The sequence below is a fragment of the Pistacia vera genome, unplaced genomic scaffold, assembly GCF_008641045.1.
Source record: "Pistacia vera cultivar Batoury unplaced genomic scaffold, PisVer_v2 Contig192, whole genome shotgun sequence".
Lineage (NCBI taxonomy): Eukaryota > Viridiplantae > Streptophyta > Magnoliopsida > Sapindales > Anacardiaceae > Pistacia > Pistacia vera.
Window position 1 is genome coordinate 401,844 of NW_022195993.1, and position 20,624 is coordinate 422,467.

Here is a 20,624-nt window from a genome sequence, read left to right on the forward strand (position 1 = left end):
CATGTTTCGTTGCGATTAAATTAACATATGAATAAATTAAATTAACGTGTCTTATTATGACTAGACGGATACACATACATTTGTTTTGGAAAAAAAAATTATATTATTCATTTGTTTTTTACGATATTATGATAGTAAATTTTCAAGTTTTAAAAGTATTACATTAATATTAAATTTAAGTTCTTTTTATTATTATTTGATATCAAGAACTATCATATATAGAAATCATTGAATTTGTTCTTAAAAATGAGTGATCTCTTTATGCATAATATTACATTTCAAATTTTATGTTCAGTATAATATATATCTATATTTTAATGTTATAATTATTCATTAAAAAAAAAAAAAAAAAAAACCATAAGGATTAAATTATATGGAACCCATTTCATTTTCATTTGCATGAAAGAAAATTGTATATAGGGATAATCTTATACAACCTCAGGAGGTGTTAAAAAATTATATAAAAATCTTAATGTTTGAGAAATTTGCACAAACATCCCTGTTATTATGTTATCTGCTACTTAAGGTGAGAGTTAAACTGCCTTTGACTGGTAGTAAATGATACTTTTCATTATTAAAAAAGACCTTTGAAAAGTTTTTACAAAGTAGACTTTGGTATAACCTTAATTAATCAATTTCTACAACCTAAGGGGTACTGTAATTTTCCTGGGTACCCAGAACCTATGTTTCAAGTTTCGGTTCTAGACATTTAGGAATCTAAACTAGTCAGTTCTGGTTCAGGTTCCAAATCCCAAGAACCGACTGGTTCTGGTTCCATGGGATTTGGGCGGGTACTCGGATTAAATGAAAATTGATGCAACAAAAAATAATTAAATTAAATTTTATATATTTATGCATAAAACAAATTTTATGACATGAATTTAATTGGATTAGCCCTACACGCTTCTTTCACGCTAAGCACCCTGGCCTTGCATGTTCAGCGTGTAGGGAGGATTCTCCCTTGAGCTCCCTGCTAGAAATTGATCCTTTTTTGCTAATATTTAGTGTCAATTCTTTTCCATCTTCATCAAATATATCAGGAGGTGCAGCGTCCCCAAGCATCTAATTCATATCCATGCATCAAATTTCTACAAGATGCTCATAGGCAAACCCAATGTGTAGCCGTGCCTTGTGCATGGAAACTACGAGTTTATATACGTATAAAAAAAAAATTATAATAGCCATGCATTACATATATCAATTTAAAAGTTGCAAAAGACACAAAAAAAAAAAAAAAAAAAAATCCTCCTTTTGTTGCCCAAAAACCTAACAAGACATGATAATGAATATTGAAATGATTGCTTCAAATAAGTAATGTAATTAGAAATTTAGAAAGGAAAATTTAAGAGATCAAGGAACAAGTATTGATGCAATACCACACTAGCTTATTTGGCTACATTTACCGTTTTAGCAAACAACAATCTTAAATAGAAACCCATTTTTTTTTTAAAGAATCACCTGAGTATGAAATACACCTTATAAAACATATCTCACATTCCTATGCAAACTAAAACATATACAAATTTTAAACAATTTGGGTTTAATCTCTATAATAATAAAGCAAAGAACAAAATTATAAGAGTAAATAAGAGTAATGATATGCTTACTCACGATCTTACCATCCATTGTAAATATAACGCATAGTACGGATACCATACGCATAGTACAGGTACCATATATAATTTTAACAAAGGTAATAAGGCGATTAGTAAGCTCGTGAGTAAGCATAACATTATTGAAATTATAATTGTATTGCCTTTCAACACAATTAGAAAAATGACTACTTTTAGCTAATTAAAAACACACAAACATAGTATAATGCGGCCTGCGGCCTAAATAATTTAACTCCGATTTTTCACTAACCCCACAAGCCTCTAAATAGTCACAAAACAATTCACAAAGGATACAAAATACACAAAACATGTACATTACACTTGTAATTTCAATAAACAACAATCCTAACAAGAAACCCCAAGTTTTTAAGAATAAACCAACTGTGAAATACACCCTACCCTATAAACTATATCTCACATGCTCATGTAAACTAGAATATATACAAAATAAAATGTATATGATATATACAAAACACGTAACCAGAAATGATGAAATAGTAAACCATTTCACCAAATTTCAACCCCAATGAGAAAAACCTTCTTTTTTTTTTTTTTTCAGAAAACACAAACACAAAACAAAACTAAACACAAATACAAATAAATATTATTATAAAAACCATTTTCAAGAAAGATAAAAAAAAAAAACAAACAAACAAATATACTCCTAATAGGTTACAGGTGAGAAAACAGGTGTATGCTGCACACATGCATGTGTGTGAGAGAGAGAGAGAGAGAGATCATCAAATTAAATAACTGATTTAGAAATATTACCATTAATTCGATGGAAAAAATCTTAACCAAAGAACAGCCAATTTCCCATCTGGATTTTATTTCACATCTTTTAAAATCCCAAACCTGCAGAGCAAAACCTTAGAGAAATGAACTTTCCACAAAAACTTTGTTCTTTTGAACAAGAGAGCTTCTTGCTGGAAATATTTAACCAAAAAACAAACGCATATATGGACCTCAATAGCAGCTATATTCATTTTCACAAAATACAGAAAATCGAGGCAGATCAGGAACAGGTGGCTACACCCCAGAAATCCATAAATTGTTTTTGTCACTATATATAACACTATGTGGAAGGGATAGTATCATGATTAAGGCAATCATAAAGTGTTTTTGTACTGCAGAACTTTTGGGCAAAGTAACGTAATCCATTTCTTTCAAAGTGTTCATTTATCAGTAAGACAAAATCCAAAATAAGATGCATCAAAATTTAATTTTTGACATAGTATAAGGTTAATACGTGCACACCCTTACAGACACATACAAGTGAATCATACATGCTAAGGGAAGCAGAGCATAATTTTGAGAGAAAAAATACAGACCTTTATATCTCCATGATACCGGGCACTGATCAATAGAGTATTTGTTGAATCACAAGCGATTCCAAACGCTTCCCCATTATGGACACAGCTTTTTCTTTCTGACATGTCCAGGTAGCAGCCTCGGCTTATTACTGATTGAAGATTAAATCGCTCAATCCAACCACCTGTTGTCCCCAGAACAGCAAAATTGCCACATGCACTAATAGCACATGCCTATTACCAGATTAACAAAAAGATCATCAACCCCAATCCATGTAAAAGATAAAGAAATGATGCAGTCAGAATGATTTTCCAAATTTTTCAGATTCCAGGGACTTTTTTTTGCCAGCAGATTATATCTCAAAACTACTGATAAATCAAGTATTACGTCATGGTCCAATTTATTTCTCATATTGAATATCTGGAAAAATATGAAACTGAAAAGAAGCCAGACTCCTAATTCATCAGACACTTAGCAACAACTGGGTTTCAAGAATCTTTTAGAAATTTTACCTAACCAAAGAACGAGAAAAAAAAACTCTAACTATAACAGGTGCTGGATTTTCCGGGCATGGCCTCAAAATATGCTCACCAAGAACGAAGTTTTGAGGCCTCCATACTTATGCTTGTGCAGTATCCATATGGCATGTAACCACATTTTACCAATCTCGCTCCCTAATTTCAGCTAAGGCAGATTTTTTTTCAGTCAAAGACAAAGAAGCAAGATAAGATCAATTTAAAGACAGAAACAAAGTTATTAATCAAAGATTGCTTTCATTACAGTCGTTTGGGCAACTGCTTGTACAGAGGAAAGAAGAGTTGGAGGTCCTTATGTCTCTTTATTCTTCATTAGGATAGAAGCGATAAAATATTAAAAAATTAAAATAAGAATTCAAATGGTTGACTAGAATAATGCATTCACTTAAATCCTGACTCTAAATTCGTATGTATTGGAATGGTTCAAACTTTGCATATCCCAGATAACACAGGGATTCTGTGGAGCTTCTTCGCTTATTTTATACCCCTATTTCCTGGTAATAAATCTCTTAACTCCCCATTTGATTCTTATAAAAATATAACAACTGTTAAGAAATATGAGTTATTTTGTTTTATTGTTTATTAAGGGTAGATTTGTCTTTTCATTATTTCCTTTGTTTAGCCTATATATATATCTTTGTATTTAGGTTAAATCATACTTTTTGTATTCAATTGAATTGTGCAATATCAATGAAACCCTAGCCTCCTCTTTTTATTATTTTCTTTGGATTGTTTAACAACAACAACAACAGAAATAACAATAATGAGATATCATGACTAAATAGAATGGAGTACAAGAACTTCTGGACAACAATTCTTATTGAACAGTATATTTTTTTAAGAGCAGTAAGAGAAAGATCTTACCACAATCAAATGCAATAACGGGCTTCAGTTTTATCTCTTCTTCCAGAAAATTAGGAAATTAAGACACCAAGTAGTTGATTAACAATAATTACATAGAAAATTAACTGTACTTGGCTATTTAGATAATAAGGACAGAACCTTAAGCGTCAACAATGTCATTAGTCAAAAACAGATGGGCATGATAAAACTAAAAATACAACTGGAATGAACTAATGACACATTATTCACAAATTACAATACGTAGATTTCCTGACCAGCTGATAAAATATGTCTCCCATTGGCATAATACCAGTCATAAGCAGAATTTAGAACCAAAACAGATACTATCTTGGACTCCAATTCCTTAAAAAAAGTATTGTATCTTATTCTAATTAATATAATCTTTCTTGCTTCTAAGCCATAAAAAAAATCCCTAAAATTTATCAAACCTTCAAATAAATAACATTATAACAGGGGACAAAAGAATAAGGCACAAAGTTGTAAGAATGTCGTGAAACTGAAATCTTACAAGACCATATCATAAAAGAATAAAGACTCGCAGGGTTATAGACTGATATAAGAAGAAAACTTCAATCATGTTGATATTATAGTCACGTAAAATCAAAAGGGGTAGCATCATTACCTGATGCAAAGTGGAGGAGCACTATGCCCACACTTCGAAAGCGTAATAGACGAGGATCTCCATCACTTGTGTCAAAAGTCCACATCTACAAAAGTTAATATGTCTAATTCAATGAACATTATACAAATAATCAATAATACGTCAACTGAATCAGATTATCATTTACTTATATACTGTAACTCATGAAATTCATAAAAAAATTTGAAAAAAGAAAGATGTTCATCTTACTTTGATTGAATTGTCTGCTGACGAGCTCATTAACAAAAAAGTGTAGCTGTCACACTACCAGTTTCACATCAATCTTCTCTTTCTTTTTACAAACGAGTAATATGGTAACTGTCACATGATTTTGTATAAAGACTCTTTGTACATCTAGCATTTCTCTATGTCTAGCTAGTGTAGTTGTGTTGAGAATTTATTTTCCGAAGTTGTGGAATAATAAGTAATTTTGTCATTTTATAGGAAGAATGATTAAACTAGGTAACAGGAAAATACTTTTTCTTAAATTTTAAATTAGTCCCTCAAATATGGCTATTTCCATGAGTTTCCCATCTGTTAAATTTTAGCACATAAGACATAAAGAGTTCCATTGACTATTTATTTTTTCAATAATGTTATACGTATAAAGAAATTTTACAAAGAGTTTTATACAATGTGATATGACAGAAAATGAATAAAATAGTGAATACAAAAAGTCAAACCTATCATAGTTACTCTTTCATTCATTTCTTGTCACATCATTTTGTACATAAATTTTTGTAAGTTTTCTTTTGTACATCTAGTATTACTCTTAGGGTATGTTTGGTTGAAGGTAATGTTGAATTACTAAGGTAATGTTATTTTATACTTCTTGATTACCACATTTGATTATCAACTAATATAAAATTTCAATAATCTTCCGATACCAATAATAGTTATTGTTGGTAATATAAGAGGTAATCTTACTACCTCTATTTTCTTAGGTATTTTAAGATTACTTGATAATCTTATTTTTGTTACACTTTTACCCCTTATTAATAAAATTTTAGGACAATAATGGCCTTGTTTTAAAAACAATTTACAAAAATATCAATTGACTATTTTATCCTTAAATACAAAGTTTTTAAGATATAAATACTCTTGGAATTTAAAAAATTACCAAAGGGTGGTGGTCAAATCTGGCTACCACCCCCAACCGTCGGCGACGACCGAATGAATAAGGCCGCTCGCACCGATAAGGCTGTTTCCGACCATGGATTTGTGATTCATGGCCAGAAACAACCAGACCTAATCGTGAAAGGTTAGATATTTGGCCGTTGTTTCACAGCCAAATATTTGCCCTTTCACGACCAGGTCTCCACTGTCGCCATTGCTAGTGGTGGTGGCAGGCCGCCAATAGTGGCTTGGGGTGAGTGGGAGTATTTTTATTAAGTTTTAAACTTTTTTATTTTTGGGGTGTTTTAGCTAAATTTGAAATATAAAGGGTTAAAAGAAATTATTTAAAAAATAATATTATATTAATATTTAAAAAAGAGGGTAATTTAGTAATTTATATGTTATACCCATCAATTTAATTCTTTCAATCAAACATATTAATATAACATGTTCACCAATTTATTCTAACCAACCAAACATATTTTTCTAAATATTTTCAATAATATTTAAGGGAATCTATATTCTAAGTAATACAACAGTTTATGAGCATCGCGCTCCAGAGAGTAATTATAATTAATCAAGATCATCACAACTTTTCTAGATTATCATCACTATCACAATTTCCAAGTTCAAACACATGATTTTCACCTGATAAATTTCTTCTCCGTATCTCCTCTTCTTCTTGCTGCATATTCAGCGTCTCACAGAGCGGAGCATCCTTCGTTTCCGGCAGCCATAAGCTCAGGACTCCACTGAATATCGCGAAGCCCCCAAAAATGAGAAACGAAAGAGAGGGGCTCAGGCGGCCAAGAACAACCAGCGATGGCGAAACTGAAGCCCCCAACATCAAAGCTTGGCGCAGAAAGGAGACTGCAAAGTTTCTCACATTGGTGGGGAAGAGTTCGACGCAGTAAATGTATAGAACATCAAAGGCGGTTGAAGCTGCCATGAATCCGATTGCTTCAATGGTGAGTTGAGGCCAACTTCCGCCAGATTTAGCGGCTTTTGTTTGGTTTTGGGCTCCATTGTTGGAGAAAAATATGCAGAGAATGCATGAAACTCCGGCTAGAAAGGCGGATTGAGAGAAGAGAAAACGCCTGTTTGTGAAGCTCAGGAGAACGGTTCCGATGATGACTGCAGGAATCTCCATTAATGCATTGAAGGCGACTGAGAAGTAGAGATCAAAGTTGAGGTTTTCAACATTGAGTTGAATCCCGTAATAAACAAACCCAACTCCAAAACCTGTAAACATAACCAGAATCATTCTCTGAGCCGCCCACTTTGTCGTCCACAGGCTCTCGTTTGCATCAGCTGCTGATCTTTCTGCAGATTCTTCAAGAAAAGGTATCGTTAATTATTTAATGTATTATCACTTTATTTATACGTCCATGTATATAGGTACTGTATATAAGTATTTTCATATTATTCAACGTATCATCACTTTATTTATATGTCAATGTTAAACATGATGACACACGATTTGATAAATAGACTCACCTTCGCATCCCGTTTTGTTTCCTGAAGAAGAAGGATTTGCGAGGCTCAAATTCGTTGGCAGCTTCTTCCCGTTAAGCCTGGCGAAGTTTTTCAACACATCAAGAGCTTCTTTACTCCGTCCCATGACAAGCAGCCAACGAGGCGATTCGGATACAAAAGGGAGAAAAACGATAGAGTAAACGAGAGGGAAAAGAGATAGAATCTTGTACAGAGTTCTCCAACAAGTTCTGGTCGAATAACCTATCATAGGAAGCGAAAGAAAGCCTGCCGTGAAGAAGAAGAAGCCGTACTGTCCAACTTGGCCGCGCCATTTGCGGCCAACGGCTTCTGTGGAGAGAACCAGGCAGCAGATTCCGATTCCAGCACGAGCAAAGCCGTTTGAAAAGCGAAGCAAAGCGTAAATCCAAATGTTTGGTGAGAGGGAAGTAAGAAATGAAGTAGCAGAAGTTAAAAGACACGAGAGAAGAACTGTTCTCTTTCTTCCCAGGCGTTTGTCTGCCAAGCGGCCAAAAAAAGCAGATCCTGACACAGAAATTGACAATTTCTACTTAATTGAGTTACATAAATTTCATCAGAATTCATTTCATTTTTAAAAATAATGTCTTTAACTCTCGACAAAACGAGGGGATGTAACGCCTTCAATAAAAACATAGAAAATTTATGCGAAATAAATTAAGAGAAGCATTTCATTTTATAAACATACCCAGAAGAGAACCAAGAAAGAAAAGTGAAGCAGGAATGGCAGGAAGAAACTTGCGGTCACAAATGAGACTCCACTCAGCAATGGTGGAACTCGTCTTCCCACCTATCCATTCCCAAGTCCCCGGCGCCAACGCACAAACAGAAGCGGCGGAGCTCTGATCTCCTTCACACACAGAACCGGCTTTGCATCTCCAGGAAGATGGCTGAGCGTCACTGAAGATCGTCGCCAAAGTGTTTTGTGAATCAAAAGTCCAGGCCAACGAAACCAAGAACACATGCAAAATCTGAGACAAGCCGAAGGATCCAATGTATCCTTCTATAACTTCATCAACTGTCAACTCTAGTTTGGTTGCGGTTGACGAGCCTTTTTCTACTGAGCTTATGCTGAATCCCGCTTGCTGAGCAATGAGCTCTTGCTCTTCTTCCATGATTTTCTGAAAGGAGAAGTGTTTGCGGGTGATTTAGAACGTATTTCATGGCACCAAATCAAGTCTGTTTGTATATATAGACACCGAACTTTTCCTTATGCTACTGTAGTTTGTACTATTATATTGTTTATGGCTATTGATTCTTCACTCATTTACCTGGTTTTGGGGATTGAAATTTCAATTATCTTAGTGACTTTTTATAGGAATATTATATATATGTTATGAACATAAGTCTCAATTAATTATCTCTGGGTGGTTGGATGGGGTGATAGAAGTTATTTGATGTTACTTGATCGTTAATTTCATGATTTATGACCCCGAAAAATTAGTTGAGATGTACAAATTTTGATACTTATAGAGATTCTTAATGTAATCATAGTGTAAATTCTGAAAACATAATTGGAATTTCCATTTGGTTACATAACAAAAGAATTAAAAGAAAAGGGGTTATGATACTTGGACAGGCAACATAGATAAATCAAAAAATCACTATTAATTATGAAGAGGGTTAACGTGACCTCTTTACTATAATAAAACCCTGAAATAATATTACGATGACGATAGAAATCAAAATCAAAATGCTTTATGATGATATGACACATATTATGTGATGTGATAATCCATTAAAATTAAATTAGGTGTAGGGAACATTTAAGTGGCTCAATTAATTTAGCATGTCAACTTCAACTATATCTAGGTTGCAATATCGAAGACACATTGAACATAGGCATCTATTAATCGGCTAAGTTAACCACTCTTGGGTGATTAGATAGGAGAGAGAGATTTTTAAGTATATTACCTAAAAGGTATTAAGTTTGATTTTTCTTAATTACTAAAAGGAGTGGTCACTAGAATGTTTATTTGGTTGTTAATTTTAGGATTTTAAAAGATTAATTGAGATACGTGCAAAATGGTCCGAACACCCCAATTATTTTGAAAAAAAAAAAAAAGGAATTTGCTATTGATGATAGAAATGTTGTCATCAGGGACTACATATCTTAGTGGTGTTTGGCATGAGAGCAATTATAGGGCATTAAAAGGATTTTGTTGTGAGTCTTGTGACAAATTGACACGGGTCAAATTCTCATAAGATTTTTAAAATATTAATAATACATGGTGTTTGATAAAATGATCTATCAATCAAATGTCGCCATTTAATGTTAAACTTCTCCTAACTTGAGGTCAAAGTACATATTAAATGTGATGATAATAATAGGTAAATTTCACTTAGTTTTATTGAAATAATTATTTTCTTTTGTGGGTCACGAGGATAACCCTCTCAATAAAAAGAATACTACATATACAAACTCTTAATATTGTATAAACTAATGTGTTTTAATATAATTAGATAAATCATATTTGGAGATAAATTTAAAAAATAAAGGAGATAATATATCAAACACACAAAGTTGTATATGTAGTATTATTCTTATTTAAATTAAGGTCTTATGATAAACTCATAATAATACATACAAGTGTATAATTAGGGTATAGTTTTACTGTTTACACTTTGCACGCATCGGATACAAAACATGTAAGTATACGGTTCATCTCGAATTCTTCTTTTATCGTTGGTTCAATAATGCATGACCTCGAGAGACAATTACATAAAATTTTATAATTAAATAGGACAAGCATATAGACTATTTACATGTGGAACTTGAGAAAGAAAAGAAATGTTTTATCAAAGTTGATCTTTTAGCCTTTGAGTGCATGATACAGAAACATATTAATAATTGTGATTAAAGTATTAATTAACACATAATTAATCATATTAGCAAAGCTACTTTGGCAGGGAAAAACAAAACCATTAAATTAATTAGAATAGAACCCACAAAACGTAAAACCAAAGAAAAGATTCTAAACCACCCCTGAGTGGTTAAATGGGGTGATAATGACTCTTGAGTGTATTACTCAAAAGGTCTTGAGTTCGATTGCTAAGAGAGATGGCCATTGGAGGGTTCACTCGATCGTTAACTTCAGAGCTCCAAGGGTTTAAAGAGGTGGCCACTGGAGGGTTTATCCAGTCGTTAACTTCAAAGTCCGAGAGATTAGTTAAGATGTACGCAAGCTTGGCCCAAACATCTCTGGTCAAAAAAAATAAAAAAATAAACGATTCTATGGGAATAATTATTTTGTTCTAAGCATCTAATTTTCCCAAGTTATTGATTGTTTGGAATTTTATGCCCAAATTGTGGGGAGTCTTAATCTTTATTAGTGGCCACGCATCAGTCAATTAAGCACTTAATTTGCTTGGAGAAGTGCTTGTTGACGTGTTAAGCCACTTTCATATATGTCAAAATTCCTTTTTGGTTTGTCAAAATTTAAGTGGCAGTCTACTTAGACTACTTTTTTTATTATTATTATTTCTTAATGGATGATAGCTTGAGACTACTATAAAATTCAATACATGAATTTGTAATATCAATCAATAAGCTGTAATTATATTCAATCAGAGGATATATTTGTTTTACTTTAAGACTTTTTAGAATCACGATCATAGAATTAATCATTAAATTATAATCGTAATTTATTCGAGTCAACGCAAAGATAGATGATTGGTTGTAGTTAAAACTGTTTTCAGTGCATGGAGCTATTTGAGCCGAGTCATGACCATAAGGGTATATAGTAAGCCACTGATGACTCAACCAATTCAACATTGTTGGAAAGTTGGATACTTGTGGCTCTAAAGAAGCCCAACAATATATCGTGGACGTGACTAGAAAATTTTAGGTGAAACTGATTTAATTTGTGTACACTTTTCTATATTAAATTATGAATAATAGTATAAAAGTGAATAAAATAAATAAATACATATATGATATAATACCGAGTTAATGACATTAATCCCACGGTGTATATTATAATAAGAGAAATTTTTGTATCGTTAATGAACTGTTGGTTAACTATTAAAATATATGTTGTTGTAAATTATTAAATTTTACCGAATTGATCTCTTATCATTTATTTTAACACTTAAAATTTAATAGTAAACTTTTTTATTAATTTTAAAAAAAATTTTGTTATTATATCGTATATGTGATTATATTATCACTGAATGTAGTTTCGAATGACATGGTGTACATGTGTCATCTCAAGTTTTTTCTTCTCTTAGGCAATGATGAAAAATCTTCTATAGGAGTCTTAAACTTTTTTTTTTTTTTTTCTTTTAATTAAAATAATGATAATGGGAATGGAAGCTAATGGCAGGACAGCCGACAGCTTGCCAATTAATTATGGAAGAGTTGTGTGGTTATTTAATTGCTTAGAGATATGGTTAGGTTTGTGTTTGATTTTCATTAATATCAAATAAAGTTTGTATAAGAAAAGTTACACAAGAACGTNAACATTCCATTATAAACATTAGTATATTAATTAAATTATTTGAAATTTAATTAATTATAATATTAAATTATAGATTTATACTATGATTACTTAATTCATTATAACATTACATTATACTATTATAGTATGATCATATAATCAATATAACATTACATAATTAAATTATTACTTAATTGATTATGACATTATATTATAAATATTAGTAATTTACTAATTTACACAATACTTAATTAAATGATTAGAATTTTATTAATTATAAATTACATTATAAATTTATGGTATGATTACTTAATTAATTACAACATTCTATTATAAACAATATTACAATACTTAATTAAATGATTAACAATTTAATTAATTATAATATTAAATTATAATTAAACCCTAAACCCAAATAGTATATTTGTTAGGGGTGTATTTGTAAACTTTTAAAGTATTTTTGTCATTTTTTAAACTAATAATAGGGGGGTAATTGATTTTTTACAGGGTACCCTGGAAAGGAACCGGAACCTGCATTTTAGGTTCCAGTTCCTTGAATTGAAGAACTTGCACTGTACAGTTCCGGTTCCGGTTCTCCCAGAAAATGGAGGGTACCCAGAACCGCTCACCCCTAGGTAATCCGATTACCATCTGAAAGGGTGTTATTTTTTTATTATCGAGGTAATCTAGATTTTGTTCTTAATTAATAAACATTTTGGACACGGATGTCGTCATATGTTTACCAAATAACAATTAGTCCAAATGTGCAAAACAACTTCTGTAACCTCATAAATTAATTTTTTTTTTTTTTACAAAAATGCCCATAATTATTTACATGAATACCACTTAAAATAAGTCAGCCACTGAAGACAACTATCGGCCACTGACCACCACTATTGGCCGCCATTGGCAATCGTGCACTGATCTGGTCGTTTTCCGCCAGATTCATGGCCAAAAATAGCTAGATCCATGGATCTGGCTAGAAATGACGACTAGATCCATGACTGTTTATTTCTAGCCAGATCCATGGCTGGCCAGAAATAAACAGTCAGATCAGCAAATGGCCGACCAGATCTGATCGATCATGCGTTGTTCCGATAATTATCGATAGTGGTTAACGGTGGTGGTCGATGGCCGACAGACGTCTTTGATGGTTGGGGATATTTTGTTAAATTTTAAAATTTTGTTGTAGCTGTGATGTTTTAACTAAATTCTCAAATATAGGGTATTAAAAGTAATACTCTAGATAATAATAATATTAATATTAATTTTATTATTGAAAAGGAAGGGCATTCTGTAAAAGTCTCTCTTGATAATATTTTATTCCTCTCAACCAAATATATTAATTATACCAATCTAACCAAACACATTTAATATAACATTCCTTGAACGATGCTAGCTTAAAGTAATCCTAGAAGTATAAGTTTGTATATATGGACGAGTTCAAAAGCAATTTATAACTTCACATTCAGACTTTTCAATCTGGCCTCTCTTCCAATCTTGATCATAGATACAGAACCTCAATAACAAATTAACTTGTAGGATTACTTTGGAGATGGGGAAGATGACAGTGTCTTCATTGGTCATATTTTGATAATTACCTGAAAAAAAAATAATTGTTTTATATACAGATGAGTAGGGGTCTATCACAGTTTTGGGTTTATGCAGTCAATGAATATTTCTTAAAACAAAAATGCTATATCCACCGAAAAGTTACACCGAAAAATTGCACCGAAACAAGTGGAGGCAACTACGTTGGACGATTGAATACTGACATAAATGGACGGCCGTCCATACATCCCGGACAGTCGTTCATAGTATTATGGACGACCGTCCAAAGTTGTGTTGTTTAAAAAAAAAAAAAAACAATGGACGCCCATCCAAAAGATTTCTGCATACCCATCACGTTTCTATATGTCATCTTTGTCTTTGTTTGGGAATTTCTTTGAAAGAGTCAAAGATTTCTGCACTTTTGTAACCAAGGACATAGTAGAGTAATCAATAGCTCGTTTGGATCTTTCAAAGGAAAGGTTCTTATTTTCTTATTTTTTTTGTTGACTTCACTTAGCAAGCCCCTCCCTCTTTCATGATCGAATAGCTTCTACTCAACCTACAAAAACCTCATCGAAGATGCCGCACCGAAAAGAAGGCCAAGAATTCCTTCTATTACAGGGGGGTTAAGGATGGATGGAAAAATTCCAATACCTCAGCAGCTACAGATACATCAGCATCACTTTCCTTGGATTGTTGAAAAGGGTATGGAAACATCTACCTGCACCTGCGTATGTCTCTACCTCAGTGTCGGCTTACAGACCTCTTCCCTTCGGCCTTCATTCCCTCATTCCCTTTCGCTTCGTAAACTATGCTCAAGCTCTTCACGAAGCGAAAAAGGTTATTATAGATTTATATGGAGACAATGATGTACTAGCATGTCATTTTTCTAATTATGCTAATGATTTTTGCATATAAAGGAAGTTTTCTTTGGAACGTTCTGTCTCCAGAATTGTGGGTGATCTTATTTGTTTGATTTGAATTTGACATTTTGTGTTATATAGTGGGCACTTTGTTGGGAGCCATGACTGGAGCTTTAATAGGGCAAGAAACAGAGAGTGGATTTGTTCGAGGGGCTGCAGTTGGAGCCATTTCTGGAGCTGTTTTCTCCATTGAAGTCTTTGAATCTTCTCTTGTTCAAGACTTGACTGGAGAATGCTATAGCAGGATCCTTGGTTGGAAAAGTTTCCACGCAATCTTCATACTTCCCTACTAGTTTTTCGAAGAAAAAAAAAGAAAAAAAGAATAGTATGGACGGGCGTCTATTCCTCATGGACGGTCGTCCATACTTAAGGGACGGCTGTCCCTAATTTTTTAAATATTTTTTATTATATTTACCAATGGAAGGACGTCCTTTAAATGAGGACGCCCGTCCGTGGTAAATGGACTCCCGTCCATATGTTATGAACGACCGTTTATTAAAAAAAAATTATTAACGTAAAACGCGTTAAATGGTCTGAGTCAACAGACACGTAAGCCGGTACAAAATTTTGGTATAAAAACATCGATGTCTGTAGCATTGTTGTTCTTAAAAACTAAGAAAGGAATCTGAAAAAGATAAGAGAAAAGGGTCTTTTTCTTGTTCTATAAATATTACCTTCAAAACGCGTACTTTTTTTTTTTTTAATAATACTTTTCATCATTGTTGAACCGGAATAATTGGTTGTTCTCCCATAGTCCGAAAAGATAAACACAAGAAGAAAAAAATAAAAAGATTGCGGGTTGTTCGGTAAATTATTTGAACAATGTTATTATGAAAAAGTGTTTTAAGTTGAGTTGAGTTGAATTAAATCGAATAGGATCAGATTTTGAAAAATGTGTTTGGTGAAATAAATAAAAATTATATCTAAGATTGATAAAATACTAGAATAGTTGTTTGGTACATTTAAAAAAAAAAAAGTTTTTAAGACAGAATAATTGCTTGGTACTTTTTTTGAAAATATTTATTACTATTTTTCAACCCCCTACATTTGTTAATTTAACTAAACACCCATGCAATAAAAATTTAAAAATTAACAAAAGCACCTTAGCCACCCAAGAGGACAGCCGACCACCAACCACCACTGTTGGACAGTAGTCGACAGTTGTCAAAACAGCATACGATGATAAGAGCTTGAAAATACACATTTAGTTAGTGGTTTAGGTGATTAATTGTGGGAAATTAGGCTTAATTTGGTAAAGTTGCTTAATATTTTTATAATTGTCTTTTATGGGATCACAAGTGTTTTTGAATGTTTTTCAGGCTACTAGTGCTTAAATATTATGCTCGGATGAAGAATCATGTCAGCAATAGAATGAGTGATGAGTGGAAACAAATAGATCAAGAATCGGAGTTGAATTGAAGAAGTTATGGAAGTTGAAGTAAAGAGAAGATTCTAGATTACGTTCTAGCTTGAGCATGCCTTTGTCTTTTGAGAATATCTTGAGCTGTAGAACTTGGATTAAGACGATTATTTGACTGTTGGAAAGCTGATTCAAAGGGCTACATTTTATATGTTTACCACTTCTCCAAATTTCATCGTTATCGAGTTCAAAAATCACCATCTCTAAAGAACAGTGGAATGATGCGTGAAGAGGAAGAGATTACTGTGCCGCAGCACACTCTGGCCAGTAGCTACTATGCTGCGGCACACTTTTTCCAGTAGCTACCATGCGACAACATAATGTCGGGGCACGGTCACAGAAATTAAGAAATTGTCATCTGTTTTTAGGTAGGAAAATAGGGTTAAGAGTCCAAAACCAAATAGAATTAAGAAAAATAAAACCCTAACCCTTGTGGGACATAAATAGGAGTCTTTTAGCATTATTTTAGGGATTTTTTTGGGGGAGAATAAGAGGAGGAAAACCTATAGAGAAGAAAAGTAACAGAAGTTCTAGAGCTTTGATTTATAATATAGAGAAGTTTTTCTTGTTCATTTTTTATAAACTCATGATGATTGTTTTAATAAAGATGATTGTTTCTTTCATGTTTATTATGAACTAAATTTATTCTCTAGGGCTAAGATGTAGCCCAATCTCTTGATTATGTGTTGATTTATGCTCGTTAATTTTTATTAAGAGTTCTTCATAAGTTTTACTAGTATACCTAATGCTTTTGATTCTTAAGGGCCCAAGAATTAAATGAACTAATGGACTAGGTTGAGATCGAGAGATGATACTTAGTTGGTCTACAGTAGTAAAACCATAGTTGAGCAAACGCTATAGATAGGTTACCGCGACTTATGAGGTTCTAGTAAACTCCATAGAGTATAATGATCTTCAATTGCTTAAATCTGATTAGAGATAATTCGAGTTGGTAATTAGAAGTTAATTTGATAATTGTTCGAGAGAAATTTATTGGAAATTTAGGGAGTTTGACTTGTAGGAAGAGCTTAATAAAATTAGCATAAGTGATCGATACATATGAGTAAGAGTTGGTGTGAAGTCTATGCCCTAGGTCTAGTCACCTTGTTTTAACCCAAAGATTTATTTTAATTGTTCTATGTTCAGTTCTCTTTTTAAATTCAATTGTTAATTTAGTTTAGATTTTCCTTGATACAGTTTGGATTGATCAAATAGTAATAGAATAGTTTAATTGACAATTGATAATAGTAATTCCCTTGGGTTCGATATCCGTAATTTTACACTTTATTACTTGCACGATTTCATACACTTACAAAAATCTACAACATACGATAGGCTAGATATGGTCGGTCGTGTGTCAATATGGCTGGTTCCAGCCAGATCCATAAGACGACTGATCTACGGCTAGAGACCTAGTCGTCAATGACGACTAGATAGCCTGATACATCTGGCCAGAAACAACTTGACTAGTGCACGACGACCAGATCTAGCCAATTATGCGTTGTTTCGACCACGTTGGCTGGTGACAGTGGTCTTAGGTGGATTAATTTTCAGATTGGAATGAGAGAAAAATGCGATGGAGAGAGAAAAAAATATACAAGGAACAAAAATATTTTGAGTTGAATATAGTTGGATAGAAAAAATGTTTTGAGTTGAATAATCTAAAAATAAGTCCCCTATCTTTTCATTTTTAGACAAAAAAATGTTGTTTGATTTGAATTAATTTTCAAACGGGCCAGCAGCATCTCTATAAAGATAAACAGCTGGGCAAGGGACCGGTCCCTTGCGGGCCTAGGCCTGGGCCCATTTGGGATTGGTCCCAAANGAGAAGCCAACTCCGTTCCTCCAGCTTCGCTGAAGAAGCTAGGTTCCTCCGAAGCGAAGCTTAGCGAGCTGGCCGATCACTACATAAGCCGCTGGCAGAGAAAGCTCGAGGAGAAATATTCATTCGTTGCTAAGCCAAGGTCCCAGGTCTCCGAGTCAGCCCGCGCTTTTTCGAAGAATCCTGCACCCATGGGCATACGGCCTGGCAGGCCTTCCCTTTCCGCCGGAGCTTCATGGGTGTTGCCCCGTTCCCCAATCAGATATGATATTTGGATGTGAGCTATACTCCGCGAGGAGCCAAACGGGCGTATGGCCTTGCCATTGGACCTCTCTTCCCGTGTGACTAGAAATGTTCAGTGACAACCTCTCAATTGTCATTGCCTGGCCTCTCTTGCTACCGCGGTAGCACCTAGTGTGGTCAGCACCAATCGTGTTCGGGCAACGAAGCTTACACTCATTCACATTGGTTCATCCTGCTATGCCCCGGGCCTTTTGCTCTCCGTAAAAAAAGGTGGCCGGCCTTTCATCAAAGCCCAGGAATCCGCTGGACATCTCAGCGGCGGGATTTGATACCCGCATCTGATCGAAGTTTCATTTTATTAGTGCCCCCAGATAAAGGAGAGCTCTTTCTAGGTGGGTCGCTTCGCGCAAGACATTGCTTAGGACCAACGGGTCACACGACAGGTGCACGATCGACTTTGCACGCTCCATCCTTCGCCCTCAAACCCCGGAGAGCTTTGAGTTGCTTCGCCCTTTCGCCTATCGGCTTGGCAGGCAAGCTACCTTGATCCGTCTTCGGCTTCGATTTGTTATGCCCAGCAGCTCCAACAAGCCCTAAAGTATCTTGCCGCCTAAAACTCTGCCAAGAAAGCCCTGCTTTACCTTTGATCCTATGTGCCCAGAGAATGCTATGCGTTCTCCACTTTCGGACCTCGCAAAGAGAGAACGTGCTTTTTCCTCTCACTTTCTGTCTCATTCGCGGAGCGAAGAAAGCGGTAGGAACCCCAGCTACCGCTATCCTTGGGAAACCAAAAGAGCTAGCGAAGGCAAGGGATGCAGTCTCTCTCTTGGCCTTTGGAGAGGAGAAGGCAGAGAAGAAGACGTCCTTCACTAAAGTTTTTGTGCTTCCTGCGCCCTTACTAGCAAAGGCGCTCTTATACGAAGACAAAGGAGGCATTCCGGTAGGAAGGCCGACCACTACATAAGCGGCCATCAGTCCAGGAGAGAAGCAAGCTACCTTTCTTTGATCCACCTTCCCGGGCAGGAAAGAGAACGAAAAGAGGCCGCTGATGGTGTTCGTGGTAGGTTCGAGGATCTTGCGCGGCGGAGCTAACTCCTCGATCGTGTTCATTTTTTTCTGGCAGCCCCCCTTGATCCATCGTACTGGAGCGATCTGAGAAGAACGATTAGGGTCATATTCTATACTCTCTACAATGCCCATAGAGGAAGTGCTTCGTTTCAGATCAATTCTTCGCAGCAATCGCTTCGAGCCACCCCCTCGGTGAAAAACCGTAATACGCCCTGAGGAATTCCTACCAGCAGACTTTCCTGTACTCAAAGTGAATTGTCTAAGTGCTCTTGCTCTCCCTGGTCTCATTGTCTATCTCGTAATCATTTGATTCCGTCTGACTCCTCCTACTCCTCCTTCTCCTCTTTCATCGTCGTTAGTCCTTTTGACATAAGATTCTCGGCCACCTCTGGTCCGGGTGCTCAACTTGACTTTTAGTAGATCGTGACTATGATTTTAGATCGCTGAGTTATTTAAGCAATTCTTTCTATATTCTATATATTATTATTTATATTATTTTTGAGTCTTTCTTTTGATAAAAAAAAATGGATTCCGAACAGAAGAAGACAAGACTTCTTCCTGTATTAGTAGTGAAGGAAGAATTAGTGGTTGGTTTGATTGTTGACCAACAAAAGCATGGGAGAAAACCAAGAAAAAGGGGGCATAGAGATTTCTTCTCTTATGAGATTGATAGTTTGATCGCGGGGGCGGCCCGGCAGGCTAGCGATCAGAAAAGAAAATCGATTCTATATCAGAGGGCAAAACTGTATGAAAAAGTTGCTCAAACCCGTCTTTTTTCGTTACTTTTTGATGTAAAGCTTCACCGTTAAGCTTCTTGACTAGACTTTTTTTCTCTTTCTCTGTCTGACGCTCGTCATCTCATATCATCAGATAAAACGACTATTAATTTCAAGTCAGTCAGAATTTGCGGGATCTTGACTGTGAGGAGCAAGAAAAGAAAGAAGAACTCATCAGGCAAGAAGGGACTTTTCACTCTTTCGGCGATGTAATAGAAGATGCAGACTTCGGGCATTCAAATGACTTCCTGTTCTGGAATGTCAATCCATTAGTAGTAGATGTCGGCATTTCCTAAAGAAAGCTGTTTGAGTAGCAGGAGGACCCGGCGGAGCGCTAATGAATAATCGAAGGCGGATTAAGAGAAGAGAGCTGTTAGCGTAGATGAAAGTTGCGGGTTAGTGCTCCAATATCCTCAGTAGATAGGGGTAGAAGAACAGCTATAACAGTATACATAGTAGGTAGCGAGATCAAACCTAGTGCGTCACTATCATCTTACGCACCGATCGGTCTATCTGATCAGGTTCAGTATCCAATCCTGTGTAGGGCGGGGGAGCTGCTAGTTCGCTAGGAAAATAGAAAAAGAATATAGAAAATCTATAATCAGTCAATTGCAATTGGAGAATAAAGTTAGATATACTTCTCGCTAATCCTTCTTCTTTTGATCAGCCTAGCATCTCCTCGTGCTTATTTATTCTTTCACTTTGACCTACTGCAAGACACATGCCCATCCCAAGAGCGCTATGAATTCATAGAGTGGAGAATTCCTCATGGTTCATCCTTTTTTCATGC

The 20,624-nt window shown here is 34.8% G+C and overlaps 2 protein-coding genes across 2 annotated transcripts; both read right to left on the bottom strand.

Moving 5' to 3' along the window:
* Positions 1-6,666: 6,666 nt before the first annotated feature.
* LOC116127512 (organic cation/carnitine transporter 1-like) lies at positions 6,667-8,717 on the bottom strand. The gene is made up of 3 exons (XM_031413173.1): positions 8,281-8,717; positions 7,578-8,099; positions 6,667-7,412 (listed from the first exon to the last, which is right to left on the bottom strand). The coding sequence occupies exons 1-3, from the start codon at positions 8,705-8,707 to the stop codon at positions 6,667-6,669; spliced, it is 1,695 nt and encodes a 564-aa protein (XP_031269033.1). The 5' UTR covers positions 8,708-8,717.
* Positions 8,718-17,829: 9,112 nt separating this feature from the next.
* Positions 17,830-19,346, bottom strand: LOC116127451 (60S ribosomal protein L2, mitochondrial). Its single transcript, XM_031413098.1, has 2 exons — positions 18,440-19,346; positions 17,830-18,092 (listed from the first exon to the last, which is right to left on the bottom strand). Exons 1-2 carry the CDS (start codon positions 19,344-19,346, stop codon positions 17,830-17,832), a joined length of 1,170 nt encoding a protein of 389 aa, XP_031268958.1.
* Positions 19,347-20,624: the final 1,278 nt, after the last annotated feature.

Excerpts from the sequence above, each read along its gene's own strand:
- LOC116127512 (XM_031413173.1), bottom strand. The coding sequence starts at position 8,707 with ATGGAAGAAGAGCAAGAGCTCATTGCTCAGCAAGCGGGATTCAGCATA. Across the intron at positions 8,100-8,280 it reads CTTTCTTGGTTCTCTTCTGG|GATCTGCTTTTTTTGGCCGC; the intron begins GTATGTTTATAA and ends TTTCTGTGTCAG. Across the intron at positions 7,413-7,577 it reads AAACAAAACGGGATGCGAAG|AATCTGCAGAAAGATCAGCA; the intron begins GTGAGTCTATTT and ends CTTTTCTTGAAG.
- LOC116127451 (XM_031413098.1), bottom strand. The coding sequence starts at position 19,346 with ATGAGACCAGGGAGAGCAAGAGCACTTAGACAATTCACTTTGAGTACA. Across the intron at positions 18,093-18,439 it reads TGGAGCGTGCAAAGTCGATC|TCACACGGGAAGAGAGGTCC; the intron begins GTGCACCTGTCG and ends GAACATTTCTAG.